Source organism: Terrapene carolina, unplaced genomic scaffold (genome assembly GCF_002925995.2).
Source record: "Terrapene carolina triunguis isolate 2854851 unplaced genomic scaffold, T_m_triunguis-2.0 Scaffold69, whole genome shotgun sequence".
NCBI lineage: Eukaryota > Metazoa > Chordata > Testudines > Emydidae > Terrapene > Terrapene triunguis.
The window spans coordinates 43501756-43516426 of record NW_020664420.1 but is presented as its reverse complement, the minus strand read 5'-3'; the positions used below and the strand labels follow the sequence as shown (position 1 = coordinate 43516426).

General features: G+C 42.2%; 1 protein-coding gene across 1 annotated transcript in view; it reads left to right on the top strand.

Moving 5' to 3' along the window:
* SSBP2 (single stranded DNA binding protein 2) overlaps positions 1-14671 on the top strand; it is a 283155-nt gene that overhangs the window by 212258 nt on the left and 56226 nt on the right. The window contains exon 5 of the mRNA XM_024217035.3: positions 11879-11938. Within this exon, the coding sequence (XP_024072803.1) occupies positions 11879-11938 (60 nt within the window). The remainder of the gene's footprint in view (positions 1-11878; positions 11939-14671) is intronic.

The following is a 14671-nucleotide window of genomic DNA, read 5'->3' as shown; positions in this document are numbered from 1 at the left end:
TTGTGTGGACGGGTTAAGGATTAATTCGGATTAACGCAGCTAAATCCGAATTAAAGTCGTAGTGTAGACCAGGCCTTAGTTGTCACTTGCCGGCATTGCTCCTAGAAATGAATTGTTAATGTGTTGGGTGGGGCATTGCTAATTTTTCAGAAATGTGTTCTTATCCTCAATGTTTATGTTCAAAATGTCTGAATTTTAGAGGCATGGGTAAAAAAAAGTTCATGTGATCCTTCCTGACCTTACTAGCTCCAGCTCAAATCATATTTGGAATGATTAGTTATATTTTGTGTAATGTTTTCACTCAAAATTAAAGTGACAACTCTTCAACTGATTTAAAATATATATACTTCATAGTACTTTTTAAATTGTACCGCTTCAGAAATCTCCATTAATTATCATGTACATAGTTCGGCCTTTTCCTCTCCCACTTGCTGGATCTTCTTGAGTGAGAAATAATCATTATATTTGCTGCAAAGGGAGACATATTCGACAATAGGACCATTCCATAAAATCATCTGTTATTGAAATTAGTGTTACTTACTTCTCAAATTCCTGGTGAATTAACCTCGGTAGCAGCAATAGATCCTGTTTGTAAGATCCTAGAGAAGTATTGTACGTAAGTATAAAGGGGGTTTTGTATGCAGATTACCAGGTGTGTATTCAGAGCACTGCAGTTATTCTTTCTTACTGTGGAAAAGGTCCAGTAATTCTTTGATGAGGATAAAGCATTGACCTTAATTGAAAAACTATTATTTGTTCTGATGATTAGTCTTTGAATCTTAGATGTAGAAACACTGAAGTCTGGAGAAGGGAGCTATAGTCATTAGATTTTTATTTTTAATTATTTTAAATGTTGCACTCTACATTCTTAACTTGATCAAACTTCTGACTGTTGCCATATTTAAACTTCTAGGGTGGGAGGCCTTGTCAGACAGCTCTAAACAAATATAAACAAACTCAAATAATTTTAGAGGGGGACCTCATTTGAAGCACACAGACATATTCCTGTTTATGAAACAGAGACTTAGTTACCAGAGAAGGCCATCAAGAGAAGTTCTCTCACTTATATATGCTGAGAGTTTGGTACAAGCCATTTTATGTAAAAGCTAGTTAGTGTGTGATTTACTTGATTTGCCTTACCCAAAGTACAGCTCTCAAATACTTTCGCCAAAAATAAAGCATAGACATGTGTAGAGTTTAATTGTTGTTCAAATATGATTGAATGGGAAAGTACTTTTTATTAAGTATTGATCATAGACTATCTGAGTTTTATAAGATAAGCTACATATTTATGCTCATCAGCAGAATGTGCCGGCACAAGTGTGGCATTTGGAGTATTTAGTCTTGGTTAGCACTAAAATGTGTTAATCAAGAGTGTCTTATACACTGCAATGACAGTGATTGTTAATGGAGAACAGAGAGGAAACCAAACAAATTAAAATATGTGAATTGTAAACTAACTCTAGTCAATTCATTTGACACGCATTTTATGTCTCATTCCATTCCTATGGAATTTTCTAAATGAAAGCACTTATCTCATAACAGTAACAGTTAAAAGCACTTGGCAATCATATTATAATACAAGGAGCCTGAAAGAGGTATATTAAAAAAAATTACTTTCTTATCACTTTTCAGTACTGATAGGATAAGAAGAAAGTGATATCAGAAAACTGTATAATAAAATCTTATTTCATACTTTTGGAATGTAACAGCTAACAATTTCAAGCTTTTTAACAAGGGATGAGATATGAGTAAAAGACCAAAAATGTGCATATGAAGGAAAGAACTGAGAAGGAAAACAAAAGAGAGAGAACATAGGACATGACTGGTGAATTTAAAATGTAGGAGAAGAGAAGAACCTAGGATTATTTTTTTTACCTAGATCATGTATTATCCTACAATTTCAGGACTTGGAATGTATGAATGTTGAGATTCTGTCCTTATGAGAATCCACACTTGACTTATGCTCTAGATGCTAGTAATTTGGACATTCTTAGTATACCTGCAACTAGAGTAGCAGCTAATTAATATAGAATAATGTATCACAATGCCTATGTAAATTAAGGCTGTAATTCCATTTTAGGGCTTCTGGTAATATGCAGTACTCAAGCTTTGTTTGTGAAGATAGCAAAGATAGTTGACTCCTACAAAGCAATTAAAGATTCTAAGTTAACTACATGCAACTGACACAATTTAAACATGATAATCCTTGTCTACCCTGAATGCTAAATTGTGTTTCACATCATGTTAGAACGCTAGGTCATTTCCCAATGTAGACAGGCTCCCTGTAAGGAGTGCCTTCAGCCTCTCAAAATGTTTAGGTATACAATATAAGAGGATTATTTTAAAGTATATTACTACTTTTTTATAATTATTTTTTGTAAAAATTGAAAATATAAGAAGTAAAACAGTATGTTATTTTTAATGTTCATACTATTAAAAAGCTATTTTAATTTGATTTTTTTTTCAGGTAAAAATGGTCTACAATTTAGGAATTATTTGGGGAAATTTGCAGAGCTTCTCCTGCCCATATAGCTGAAATTGATGAGAGTTGCTATAGTTCAACTCCCTCGCTCCATCCCTGCAATTATCAGCGATAATGCATTAGTGCATTATTCTGGCCACTCACCAAACACACTCTGCCCACATGCATAATTACTCTGTGAGCCCCACCTTTGTCTTTTGTGATCGTGTAGGCAGAGCTCCTTAGCCATGGATTCTACCAGTAAGAATAGGAGTTACTGCTTCATCTCCTGTTGGCAGTCTAAATAAGCTCTGGTACATGGAGTCTTTGAGGGGAGGTGCTGAATCAGCACACTTTCCATCTATTCTGGGCACACCCACTTCCTGGGCAGCATCCCTTAGGCTCTGTCTACACAGGGTGAAAAAGGTACTTTTTTTCAATCAGTGTAGCTTAAAATGATTACCAGCCCCCCCCCCCCCTTTAACATCCATGGAGAGACAGTTTAAAACCTTATAGTAGAGGGGGCACTCTAGGAGGTTCATCTTAACCAGCTAACACATGGTAAAATTCAATTTGTCTTGTCTATAGTAGAGTTAAATAGTTCATTAGTTAAAACAGTTAGCAATATGTTGTGAAAATGCATCTTTTTATCTTGGTGCGAACAGACCCCAACACTGTCACCTAGGCCAGTGGTTCTCAAAGTCGGTCCGCCACTTGTTCAGGGAAAGCCCCTGGTGGGCCGGGCCGATTTGTTTACCTGCCGCGTCCACAGGTTCGGCCGATTGCGGCTCCCACTGGCCACGGTTCACCGCTCTAGGCCAATGGAGGCTGCAGGAAGGGCAGCCAGCATGTCCCTCATCCCGCGCCGCTTCCTGCAGCCCCCATTGGCCTGGAGCGGTGAACCGCGACCAGTGGGAGCCACGATCGGCCAAACCTGCGGACGTGGCAGGTAAACAAACCGGCCCGGCCCGCCAGGGGCTTTCCCTGAACAAGCGGTGGACCGGCTTTGAGAACCACTAACCTACGCTAAAACACAACAGCTAACATGACCGAAGAGGTGTTACATTATATCTACATGGGTGTTTAGGGGAATTTTCAATTACATTAAGCTAATTGGATTTGAAGAAGTACCTTTTAACCCTCGGTAGACAGGGCCCTACTGTTCAGACGTCATTCACCACTTTTTGCCTCCCCACCTCAGGGTAATTGCCACATAAGAACATAAGAGCTGCCATACTCGATCAGACCAATGGTCCATCTAACCCAGTATCCTGTCTCTGACAGTGGCCAGTACCAGAGCTTCAGTGGAAGTGTACAGAAAACTATACAATTTTGGAGAGATCAACACCTGTTTTTCCCTCCAAGCTTCTTGCAGTCTGACGTTTACAGTCGCCCTTGGCATGAGATTACATCCCTGACCATCATGGCTAATAGCCGTTGATGGAACTATCCTCCATGAAGTTATCTAGTTCTTTTTTTTATCCAGTTATACTTTTGACCATCACAGTATCCCATGGCAATGGATTCCACAGGTTAATTGTACGTTGTGTGAAAAAGTATTTCCTCTTGTTTGTATTAAACCTGCTGCCTATTAATTTCATCAGAGGACCCCTGTGGGAAAGGGAAAATAGCACTTTATTCACTTTTTCCACACCATTCATGATTTTAGAGACCTCTATCATATCCCCCTTTAATAATTCCTTTTGTAAGCTGAACAGCCCTAATCTTTTTAGTCTCTCCTCATATGGAAGCCATTCCATACCCTGGATCATCTTTTCTGCCCTTCTCTGAACCTTTTATAGTTCAACTATATGCTTTTTGAGATGGGTTGACCATAACTGGACACAGTATTCAAGGTGTGTGTGCACCATGGATGTATATAATGGCATTATGATATTTTCTGTCTTATTTTCTATCCCTTTCCTAACATTGTTTGTCCTTTGACCACTCCTGCACACTGAGTTGAAGTTTTGAAAATCTCTTTCTTGAGTAATAACAGCTAATTTAGAACCCATCATTATATATGTGTAGTTGGGGTATTTTTCCAATCTGCATTACTTTGCACTTCAGTGTTGAATTTCATCTGCCATTTTGTTGCCCAGCCACCCAGTTTTATGAGACCCCCCCCATGTAACTCTTTGAAGTCATCTTTGGATTTAACTATCTTGAATAATTTTGAATCATCTGCAAACTTTTCCATTTCATTGTTCACTCTCCTTTCCAGATAATTAATGAATATGTTGAACAGTTGGGTGACCCCACTGCTTATCTGTCTCCATTGTGAAAACTGACCATTTTTTCCTACCCTTTGTTTCTTATCTTTTAACCAGTTACTGATCCATGAGAGGGCCTTCTCTATTATCCTATGATTACTTAGGCCTGGTCTACACTATGGGGCTGGGTCGAATGTAACCGCGTTAGGTCGATTTAAAAATGACTGCGTCCACACAACCAACCCCGTTCCGTCGACCTAAAGGGCTCTTAAAATCGACTTCTGTACTCCTCCCCGACGAGGGGAGTAGCGCTAAAATCGACCTTGCTATGTCGAATTTGGGGTAGTGCGGACGCAAATCGACGGTATTGGCCTCCGGGAGCTATCCCAGAGTGCTCCATTGTGACCACTCTGGACAGCACTTTGAACTCCAATGCACTAGAAAGGTACACAGGAAAAGCCCCGGCAACTTTTTAATTTCATTTCCTGTTTGGTCAGCGTGGCGAACTCAGCAGCACTCAGCAGCACAGGTGACCATGCAGTCCCTCCAGAATCGTAGAGCGTAGAATGTTTCTACGCTCCCCCTATCATCTCCATCCCTGAGGTTATTGCAGATTAGAAGGCGAAAAAACCGCACTCGCGATGATATGTTTTCCGAGTTCATGCAGTCCTCCCGCACTGATAAGGCACAGCTTAATGCATGGAGGCATTCAGTGTCAGAGGCCAGGAAAGAATTAAGTGAGCGCGAAGAGCGGAGGCAGGACACGATGCTGAGGCTAATGGGGGAGCAAATGGACATGATGAAGCGTCTGTTGGGGGAGCAAACGGACATGATGAAGCGGCTGTTGGGGCTGCAGGAAAGCCAACAAGAGCACAGACCCTGCTGCATCCACTGTATAACCGCCTACCCTCCTCCCCATGTTCCATAGCCTCCTCACTCAGACGCCCAAGAACGCGGGAGGGTGAAGCGGGGAGAGGCTCCGGGCACCTAGCCACTCCACTCCAGAGGATGGCCCAAGCAACAGAAGGCTGTCATTCAAACAGTTCGATTTTTAGTGTGGCTACAATAAGCAATGTGGCCTTGTCCTTCCCTCCTCCCCCACCCCACTCGGGCTACCTTGTCCGTTATCTCATTTTTTTTTAATTAATAAAGAAAGAAGGTATGGTTTCAAAACAATAGTTACTTTATTTCGAAGGGGGGAGGGTGGTTGGCTTACAGGCAATTAAAATCAACAAAGGGAGCAGGTTTGCATCAAGGAGAAACGCACACAACTGTCACACCAAAGCCTGGCCAGTCATGAAACTGGTTTTCAAAGCCTCTCTGATGTGCAGTGCGCCTTGCTGTGCTCTTCTAATTGCCCTGGTGTCTGGCTGCTCAAAATCGGACGTTAGGCGATTTGCCTCAACCTCCCACCCCGCCATAAACGTCTCCCCCTTACTCTCACAGATATTATGGAGCACACAGCAAGCAGCAATAATAATGGGAATGTTGGTTGCGCTGAGGTCTGACCAATAGCACCAGCGAGCTTTTAAACGTCCAAAGGCACATTCTACCACCATTCTGCACTTGCTCAGCCTGTAGTTGAACTGCTCCTTACTACTGTCCAGGCTTCGTGAGCCATGGGAGCAAGGGGTAGGCTGGGGTAGGTGCTACTGCGCGGTGCTGCCAGCTGAGAGAGCAGCCTGAGGCAGAAGCCTCCAGCTCGCATGATATTCCAGGCAGGACTGAATCTCCATGAGATGAAACTTAAAGAAGAGAATGACCTGGAGTCTCTGTCTCCCATTCAGTGCTCTAAGAGGAGGATGGCCATGTCTGTCCAGGCACCCCAATCGACCTCATTGAGGAGGATTCCAAGGAGTCCTCCTAGAGCAGCAGTACCAGGTCTACCAGCAGCACCCAGGAGGACCAGAACGGATCCCCTGAGCTCGTCACTGTCCGACGAGGATGGGTACCAGTCCTACTGCACTGTCCGACGAGGACGGGTACCAGTCCTACTGCACAGTCTGCTGCGAAGGCACCCAGGAGGACCAGAACGGATCCCCCGAGCTCATCGCTGGGGAGCAGGAGAGTAAAGTTGCAGGGGAAGTGGTGGAGCCATACACCATGCCCTGGAGGTTGCTAGGAGCCGGGCAGGGAAGACGTTCCCAGAACCCCTAGCCAAGCTACATGTCTAACGAGGACGGGTACCAGTCCTACTGCACTGTCTGCTGCAAAGGCAAGGAGCTGCTGCTGTGTAGCAATGCCAGCTGCTGCAGGTGCTTCTGTGTCGAATGCTTGGAGGTGCTGGTAGGGCAAGGTACCTTGGCCAAGGCAAAAGAGCAAGAGCCCTGGAACTGTTACATGTGTCAACCACAGAAGTGCTATGGGGTGTTACAGAGCCGACAGGACTGGAATGTACGGCTGCAAGACTTCTTCACCAGCGACAAAGGACAGGAATATGATGCACCTAAAATCTAAAAAGGCCCGCACATTTCCCTGAGTCACTACCCTTGATAACAGAACGTCAATGACTGCATTGGCTACTTGGATCACAGCAGCCCCCACAGTAGACTTGCCCACAACAGCAGCGGTGACAGTGAGCTGAGCGGGCTCCGTGCTTGCTGTGGTATGGCATCTGCATGGGTAACCCTGGAAAAAAGGTGCAAAATGATTGTTTGCCATTGCTTTCACGGATGGGAGGAGGAATGATGACATGTACCCAAAACCACCCGCGACAATGTTTTTGCCCCATCAGGCATTGGGAGCTTAACCCAATATTCCAATGGGCGGTGGAGACTGGGGGAACTGTGGGCTAGCTACCCACAGTGCACCGCTCCGTAAGTCGATGCTAGCCACAGTAGTGAGGATGCACTCCGGCAACTTAATGCGCTTAGTGGGGACATACGCAATCGACTGTATAAAATCGATTTCTAAAAATCAACTTCTATAAAATCGACCTAATTTCATAATGTAGACATACCCTCAGTTTGCTTAAGAGCCTTTGGTTAGGGATCTTGTTAGAGGCTTTCTGAAAATACGGATACAACTGTATTGTCTGGATTTCCCTTATCCATATGCTTGTTGACATCCTCAAAGAATTCTTATGGATTGGTGAGACATGATTTCCCTTTACAAATTGTGTTCATCTATGTGTCTGATAATTCTGTTCTTTAGTATAGTTTCAGTCAATTTGCCTGGTACTGAAATTAGGCTCACTGGCCTATAATTGCCAGGATCGCCTCTCACATCCTTTTTAAAAATTGGTGTTACATTAGCTACCTTCCAGTCATCTAGTACAGAAGCTTGTTTCAATGATAGGTTACATACTACAGTTAGTAGTCCTGTAATTTCATATTTGAGTTCAATCGAACTCTTGGGTGAATACCATCTGGTCCTGGTGACTCATTACTGTTTAATTTTTCAATTTGTTCTAAAACCTCTACTATTAACCCATCGGTGTGCAACAATACAGATTTGTTCCTAAAAAGAATAGCTGTGATTTGGGTATCTCCCCCATGTCCTCTGCAATGAAGACCAATACAAAGAATTCATTTCGTTTTGCTGAAATGGTCTTGTACTTACTGCCACCAGGTGTGTGCTGCCATAAGCGAACGTAGAACCTAGGGTGAATCTGGCCCTATGTATTAACCTTTTCTTTTTGAGATAAGTTTTCTTTTCTTTAACTTTTTTCAGGTTATTTTTTAAATTAAATTGAACCACACAGCGTAGCCTGCACATAGGCTATCGCAGTCAGGGCCGGCTCCAGGCACCAGCGCAGCAAGCAGGTGCTTGGGGCGGCCAACGGAAAGGGGGCGGCACATACGGCTCTTCAGCGGCGGGTCCCTCACTCCCTCTCGGAGGGAAGGACCTGCCGCTGAAGAATGAAGCGGCGGTGGTAAAGCTGCCGCCGATCACGGCTTTTTTAAAAAAAAATTTCCCGCCGCTAGGGGCGGCAAAAACACTGAAGCTGGCCCTGATCGCAGTGGTGGGCAACCTGCAGCATGCTTGCCGCGTGCGGCCCGTCAGGGTAATCCGTTGATGAGCCGCCTGACAGCTTGTTTACATTTGCACGGCCGCCCACAGCTCCCAGTGGCCACTGTTCGCCCAGCTGCAGGCGGCTGTGAAAATGTAAACAAACTGGGGCCCGCCAGCGAATTACCCTGATGGGCTGCAGGTTGCCCACAATTGGGCTATCACATGCCTAGAAACTCACTCATAAAGATTAAATTTACTTTAAAATCTGTCTGGTTGAACAAGAGTCACATTTCCAGGAATTGAAATTTGAACAACTTATTAAAATAGATAGAAATAAAAGAAGTCCTGTGTTTAACTCCTTCTTTCAGAGGCTTCGTCCAATGTTACGGAGCAGAGAGAAGGAATCCAGATATTACATATAGAGGTGCCTTTTAAAAACCAAGTGGAATCATGGTAGTTTTCTAATGGGTCTGTGACTACAATTTTCAAATCTGGATACCTAATGTTAGGCCCCTTAATCCAAATGTAGGCCCCTAAACAAGAATGGCCTGATTTTCAAAGATACTGAGCTTGCAGTTCCCACTGGTTTCAGTAGGATTGTGGATACCCGTCATTACTGAAAATCAGGCTACTTATATTTAGGTGCCTAAATATTGCAAATTTTGCAATTTATTTGCACATTTTTGTCATTAAATATGAAAACGAGTAAAAAGAAGTAACAACGGTATCCAAATATTAATTTAACCTCACTTGGAAGTAAACAAACTCTAATCCCAGTATTCAGAAAGGATGTTGATTTAAATAAAAGAGGTTTCTTGAGAGCCAGACCACTCGCTGGATTATTATCTATAGGAATTAACCCAAACCCTGATTGCTAGGTACAAGAAATCTTGAACATTTTATATTTCAAAATCAAGCAGGCTAAAGCTTAACAGCAAACCGAACAAAAATAGCTAGTAGTAACAATAGGCAGTTAAAGATGCCAGAGTCTCTATGTCATCTGCATCCTGTTGGATATTGTTTGTGGAATCCGACTTTTGTAACTTGTCCAGAAGTCATGCTGAATCATTATCACTTTTCCTGACTGTCTGAACCAGAATGTAACCAGGAAAAGTGCTGATGTTTCAACATATGCCTATTCAAAGACTTTCCTAATAGGAACACATTCTCTCCTTTTCTGATGGTTTTTCCTGGGCTTTAGAATGAGAAAAATGAAATTTTGAAGACTGATTTTTTTTTTAAATAGAATGTATCTTTTGCTCCCCTACCAGCTGTTGGAATTCTTTCTTTGTCATAAATGTCTGTAACAGAAAAATAATGTTTTTTTCTGCACCCTGTTTAGGGTTTTTCAGTACAGACTTTTTTTTTAAACCTACAGTCATTATAATGGGATCTTCTAATTTGTCCAGCTGCATAACATTAAAACCACTGTACAGTCATTTGCTCCAGCCATTTCAGTGAGCTCAGTAAGTCCAACACTTCCAGCTCAGCTTTTGTTCTCCAGAATTTCCACTCTGTTGGTCTGAGAGACCCTGAGGGAAAGGCTTGTGGAAGGGAAGGTTTTGCCCTGATAATTGCAGGGATAGTCTTCTCTGTGTCCAAATATTCACAATTTGAAGTATGCTTTAGGCTCTTCAGCTGCTTCTGGAATTACAGGTGTTATTAGGTGCCAAAATCACTCTTTTTATCATCTTTCTAGTTAGACATTTGCTCCCTTTCCTTTCAGATCTAGACTTTGCTACCATGATCTCTGCTTTCTGACTTCTAGATGGGAATAATTCAATATGCTTTACCTATGGTTGAATTTGAAGACAGCTTGAAAGTTACAGCTGGTGACGATTTCATGGGCTGTCGTGCTTGAAAATGTAATCATGAGGAATTGTAATAGCACTCCCCCTCATCTCTGGTCACAGTGTTGGACAGGATCATTGTCTCTGGCACCCCCTACTGGGCTCTCCCTCATCTCTGTGATGGCCTTTCCCAGCCTTTGTCTTCTCCTGACTTCCTCCAGGTGTTCTGTGGCTTGGCCCTCTAACCAACTCACATGAAAGTCTAAACCACTTCCACTGGAACATGAACAAACGAATCTTAAAACTTATACCCCTTCCCCCCCTTTCAGACTCCGCTTTAGTTCCTTTGTTGGCCCTACCTCAGGCTTCCCCTGCAGGAACCTAACCTGCTCCCGTAATATTCTTCCTCTGTTGTTTCCTGTCTGCTAAACCCTATCCCAGGGCTTCTCTCGGCCAGAGAAATCTGTCTCCTCTGCAGTCTCTCCCCAACTGAGCTCTTTCAGTCTACTTATAAGTCATAACTCCTCCTCCTCTGGCCAGAAGGCAGTTAATTAATCACACCCCAGATGCAGAGCTTGACTAATTAGGGTTCTTTCCCTTGCCCAGGTGGTGGGGGTTAAGCCCCCTCACAGGAATGTTAGATCTGTTTTCTGATGTTTGCACTGGCTTCCTGTTTACTTCTGAGTGCAATTTAAGGAGTTGACTTTCATATATTAATTCCTAACTGGTTTGCTCCCCATCTATCTTAAAGACTACCTCTCTCCTATGTACTACAATGGCAGCTGAGGTTCACTGGACACTCAGCTAACACCAAGTGATGATGAAGCAAGGTCTGTTGGATGGGGTAGGTAGACTGGTGTGTGGGGAGAAAGGGTTGCATTACATGAGGTATGTGAACAGAGCTCAGTAATTTAGATAATCTAGTTCAGATAAGTCTCCAGACCTCTAGATACATATGTGAACCAAACCTGAAATCCAAATCCTCTATCACTATTATAAACCTTGTATTCTTTAAAATGAAAATGTAAAAAGATAAAGTACTTGACATTTTGTATTATTCTGTTATTATGTACTTCTCAACTCTTCCAAGGGTATTTTATTTTATATTCCAGGCTTTTTAACTTCCCTTTTATCCAGTCAAAACCTTCCATTTTTGATTATGTAATCTTAATAGTTTATCATTTTACATATGCTATGCATGGAGTTGTTCATATTCTGCTTACACAATAGCTGTATTAAAATTTTTAAGAAATGCAGCTTGGTACTAATCTTCAGAAAAGAGTTTTAAAATATATATAGTTTTGCTAAGTGCTGCAGACTAATGTACTAAATACTGTTGTCAAAGTATATAAGATGAGCTCCTGAGATTTGAGGATCACAGGAACTATACATGTAGTTACTACATAAAACATTTCTGAACTAAATTGAATTCTTTGGTTATGTTCCTTTTTTCATAGCCTTTTATGTCCCCTCGATACCCTGGAGGTCCAAGGCCACCTTTAAGAATACCCAATCAGGTAAGAGTCTTATATCAAGGACACACATTTATGGGCCGTGGTTTTCAATCTTTTTTCATTTGCGGACCCATAAAAAATTTCAAATGGAGGTGTGGATCTCTTTGAAAATCTTAGACATAGTCTGTGGACCTACAGGGTTTGCAGACCACAGGTTGAAAACCACTGTCTGAGGGAATATGGTATAGTGGTTAATACAGGGAACTCCTGAGTTCCATTTCTGATAGTTCCATCGACTACTAACCTCTGTAACTTCTAATTCACTTAACCTTTGTCTGCCCCTTTTTGCCCAGGTGTAAAAGGGTATATTGATATGTACTGCATAGGAGAGGTGGGTAGCTTAATTAAAGTTTATTAACTGCTTTCTGATCTGTACATGGAAGGGGCTATATACTGTAAGTGAAAAGTTATCATTGCTTTAAACATTTGTTATAAGTATACTGTAATTCAGTATAAAATAAATTCCTGATTGCTGTACCTTACAATAATATGTTACTCAAAGACATTCTAGCATTTGACTTCCACTTTTTTATATGTATATATTTCTAAATTGTTTAAATACTGGCAGGTAAAAGCTGGATGTGGTGAATACTATAAAGTCTACTGCCAACCTGCTGTTTTAATTTCAGAAGCTATTTTTGTCTGCACATTACACTGTTTTCAGTTTAGAGCTATAGCATAATCTCAGTGAATTACAGCCCTTGCAATTCATTTACATTATGCCACATTCATGAATTACCAGTTTTGGCAACATTGCCTATCATTAAGTTTCAGATAATATAAGCAGTACATGAAAGTGATAAACTATTGTAATGCAATTTTGAAGTTGAAATTTTGATTACACAAAAGTCAGTAAAATCATAGTTAAAATTCCCATGGTAACCATAACTCTTCCCTCGAGCACATGCATTATAGTAGGGTACTGTCTTACTTGATCACATAGGAAAATGTGACATACTGCTCAGCAATAATACAATATGATACAGTGGAAGGAAGCTGCACTTCTTTATATAGCCATACATGTTCCAAATATTGCATGAGTCAAATCTCCAGCCTGGCTGTCTTGCAAGAGTAAAGTCCTTAGTGTTTCCCTACTAATGTAGGCAATTAGTGTTTCCCTACATGCCACCTGTCATCTCTGGCAGAGGTGACAAGATCCCACTTCTTGGAATTTGACACTTCTGCATGTTTTACTTTTTGCTCCTACATATTATCTTGAACCTGCACCTATTGAAGTAAACGATAATGCTCCCATTGACTAAAATGACACAGGATGAAACTCTATATCACGGATCGGCAACCTTTGGCACGCAGCTCGCCAGGGAAAGCCCCTGGCAGGCTGGGCCAGTTTGTTTACCTGCTCCAGCCAGTGGGAGCCGCTATCGGCCAAACCTGCAGACACGGCAGGTAAACAAACCGGCCCGGCCCGCCAGGGTGCTTGCCAGGGTCGGCTCTATGTTTTTTGCCGCCCCAAGCACGGCAGTCAGGCGGCCTTCGGTGGCATGCCTGCGGGATGTCCGCTGGTCACGCGGCTTCGGCGGCGTTTCTGCGGGTGATCTGCCGGTCCCGCGCCTTCGGCGTACCCGCCGCCGAATTGCTGCCGAAGCCGCGGGACCGGCGGCCCTCCCGCAGGCATGCCGCCAAAGGCTGCCTGACTGCCACCTTCACGGCGACCGGCACACCGCCCCAGGCTGCGCTGGTGCCTGGAGCCGCCCCTGGTGCTTGCCCTGGCGAGCCGCGTGCCAAAGGTTGCTGATCCCTGCTCTGTATGTTCCATAAATCATATAATGAAATACACTATTGTAATGTATAATCAAAAAGGAACATTGTGAGTGTTACCTTTAATTTCCTGACACTTCTGCAATTAAAACCTCAACCTTAGAGTGAACGTGTTGTATGTGTATGTGTAAAAGTATAAAATAATAAATATATTTATATATATATGTATGTATATACATATGTATGTAAAATAATAAAAATTCACCACAATCTTATATTTCTTTGCAGTCAAGATAAACTGATCAGTTCCTTCATTAAGCAATACCAGTGTTACCTGATCAGATGCATTTAATAACACCAGATTTACTTACTCCAGATAAACATTTTTATTTTGAATAAATTAATTTTAGTTGGCTTTTGAAACACCATTCCAGACTAAGATCCATTCTTGAGTGCAAAAGGCTAGAGAAATTAATTGTAAATATAACTATTTTATAACAAACTCAAAGGACAGATAATAACTTGGGGATTATGCTGCATTTGGGCCAAGCGGGACATAACAACACATTATATTTTCATGCTTGAAGGCAGGATTTGGGACTAAGCTGAGTCTCCTGTTTCCATTGTAGGAGTATAGAGGGTATATCTTGGAACTAATGTCCTTGGATGGTAAGGGAGGATGGAAACTACAACATTCCCCACCTCCCAGCCCTACCTTACTCTGCATTTTGAGTACCATCCAGGTGGCCTATTTGTGGCTGAGCATCTGAGAAGACCACAAAGCCACCTTTCTAGCCCTGGAAGGTAGCTGTTAAAATAATAGAAAGAGAGGATGTCAAAATTTAAACATAGAGAAAACTGACCCCAGAATCAAGAAATGACATTGCCCCATGCTCCATAGCCAGGTGGGATACACAATACAAGAAAATTAGGGACAAACAAAAGAAAATTAGGTAAAAATAAATACTGAAGAATATTCACATTTAGCTGTTTAAGTCAATGGAACTCCACGAGGCC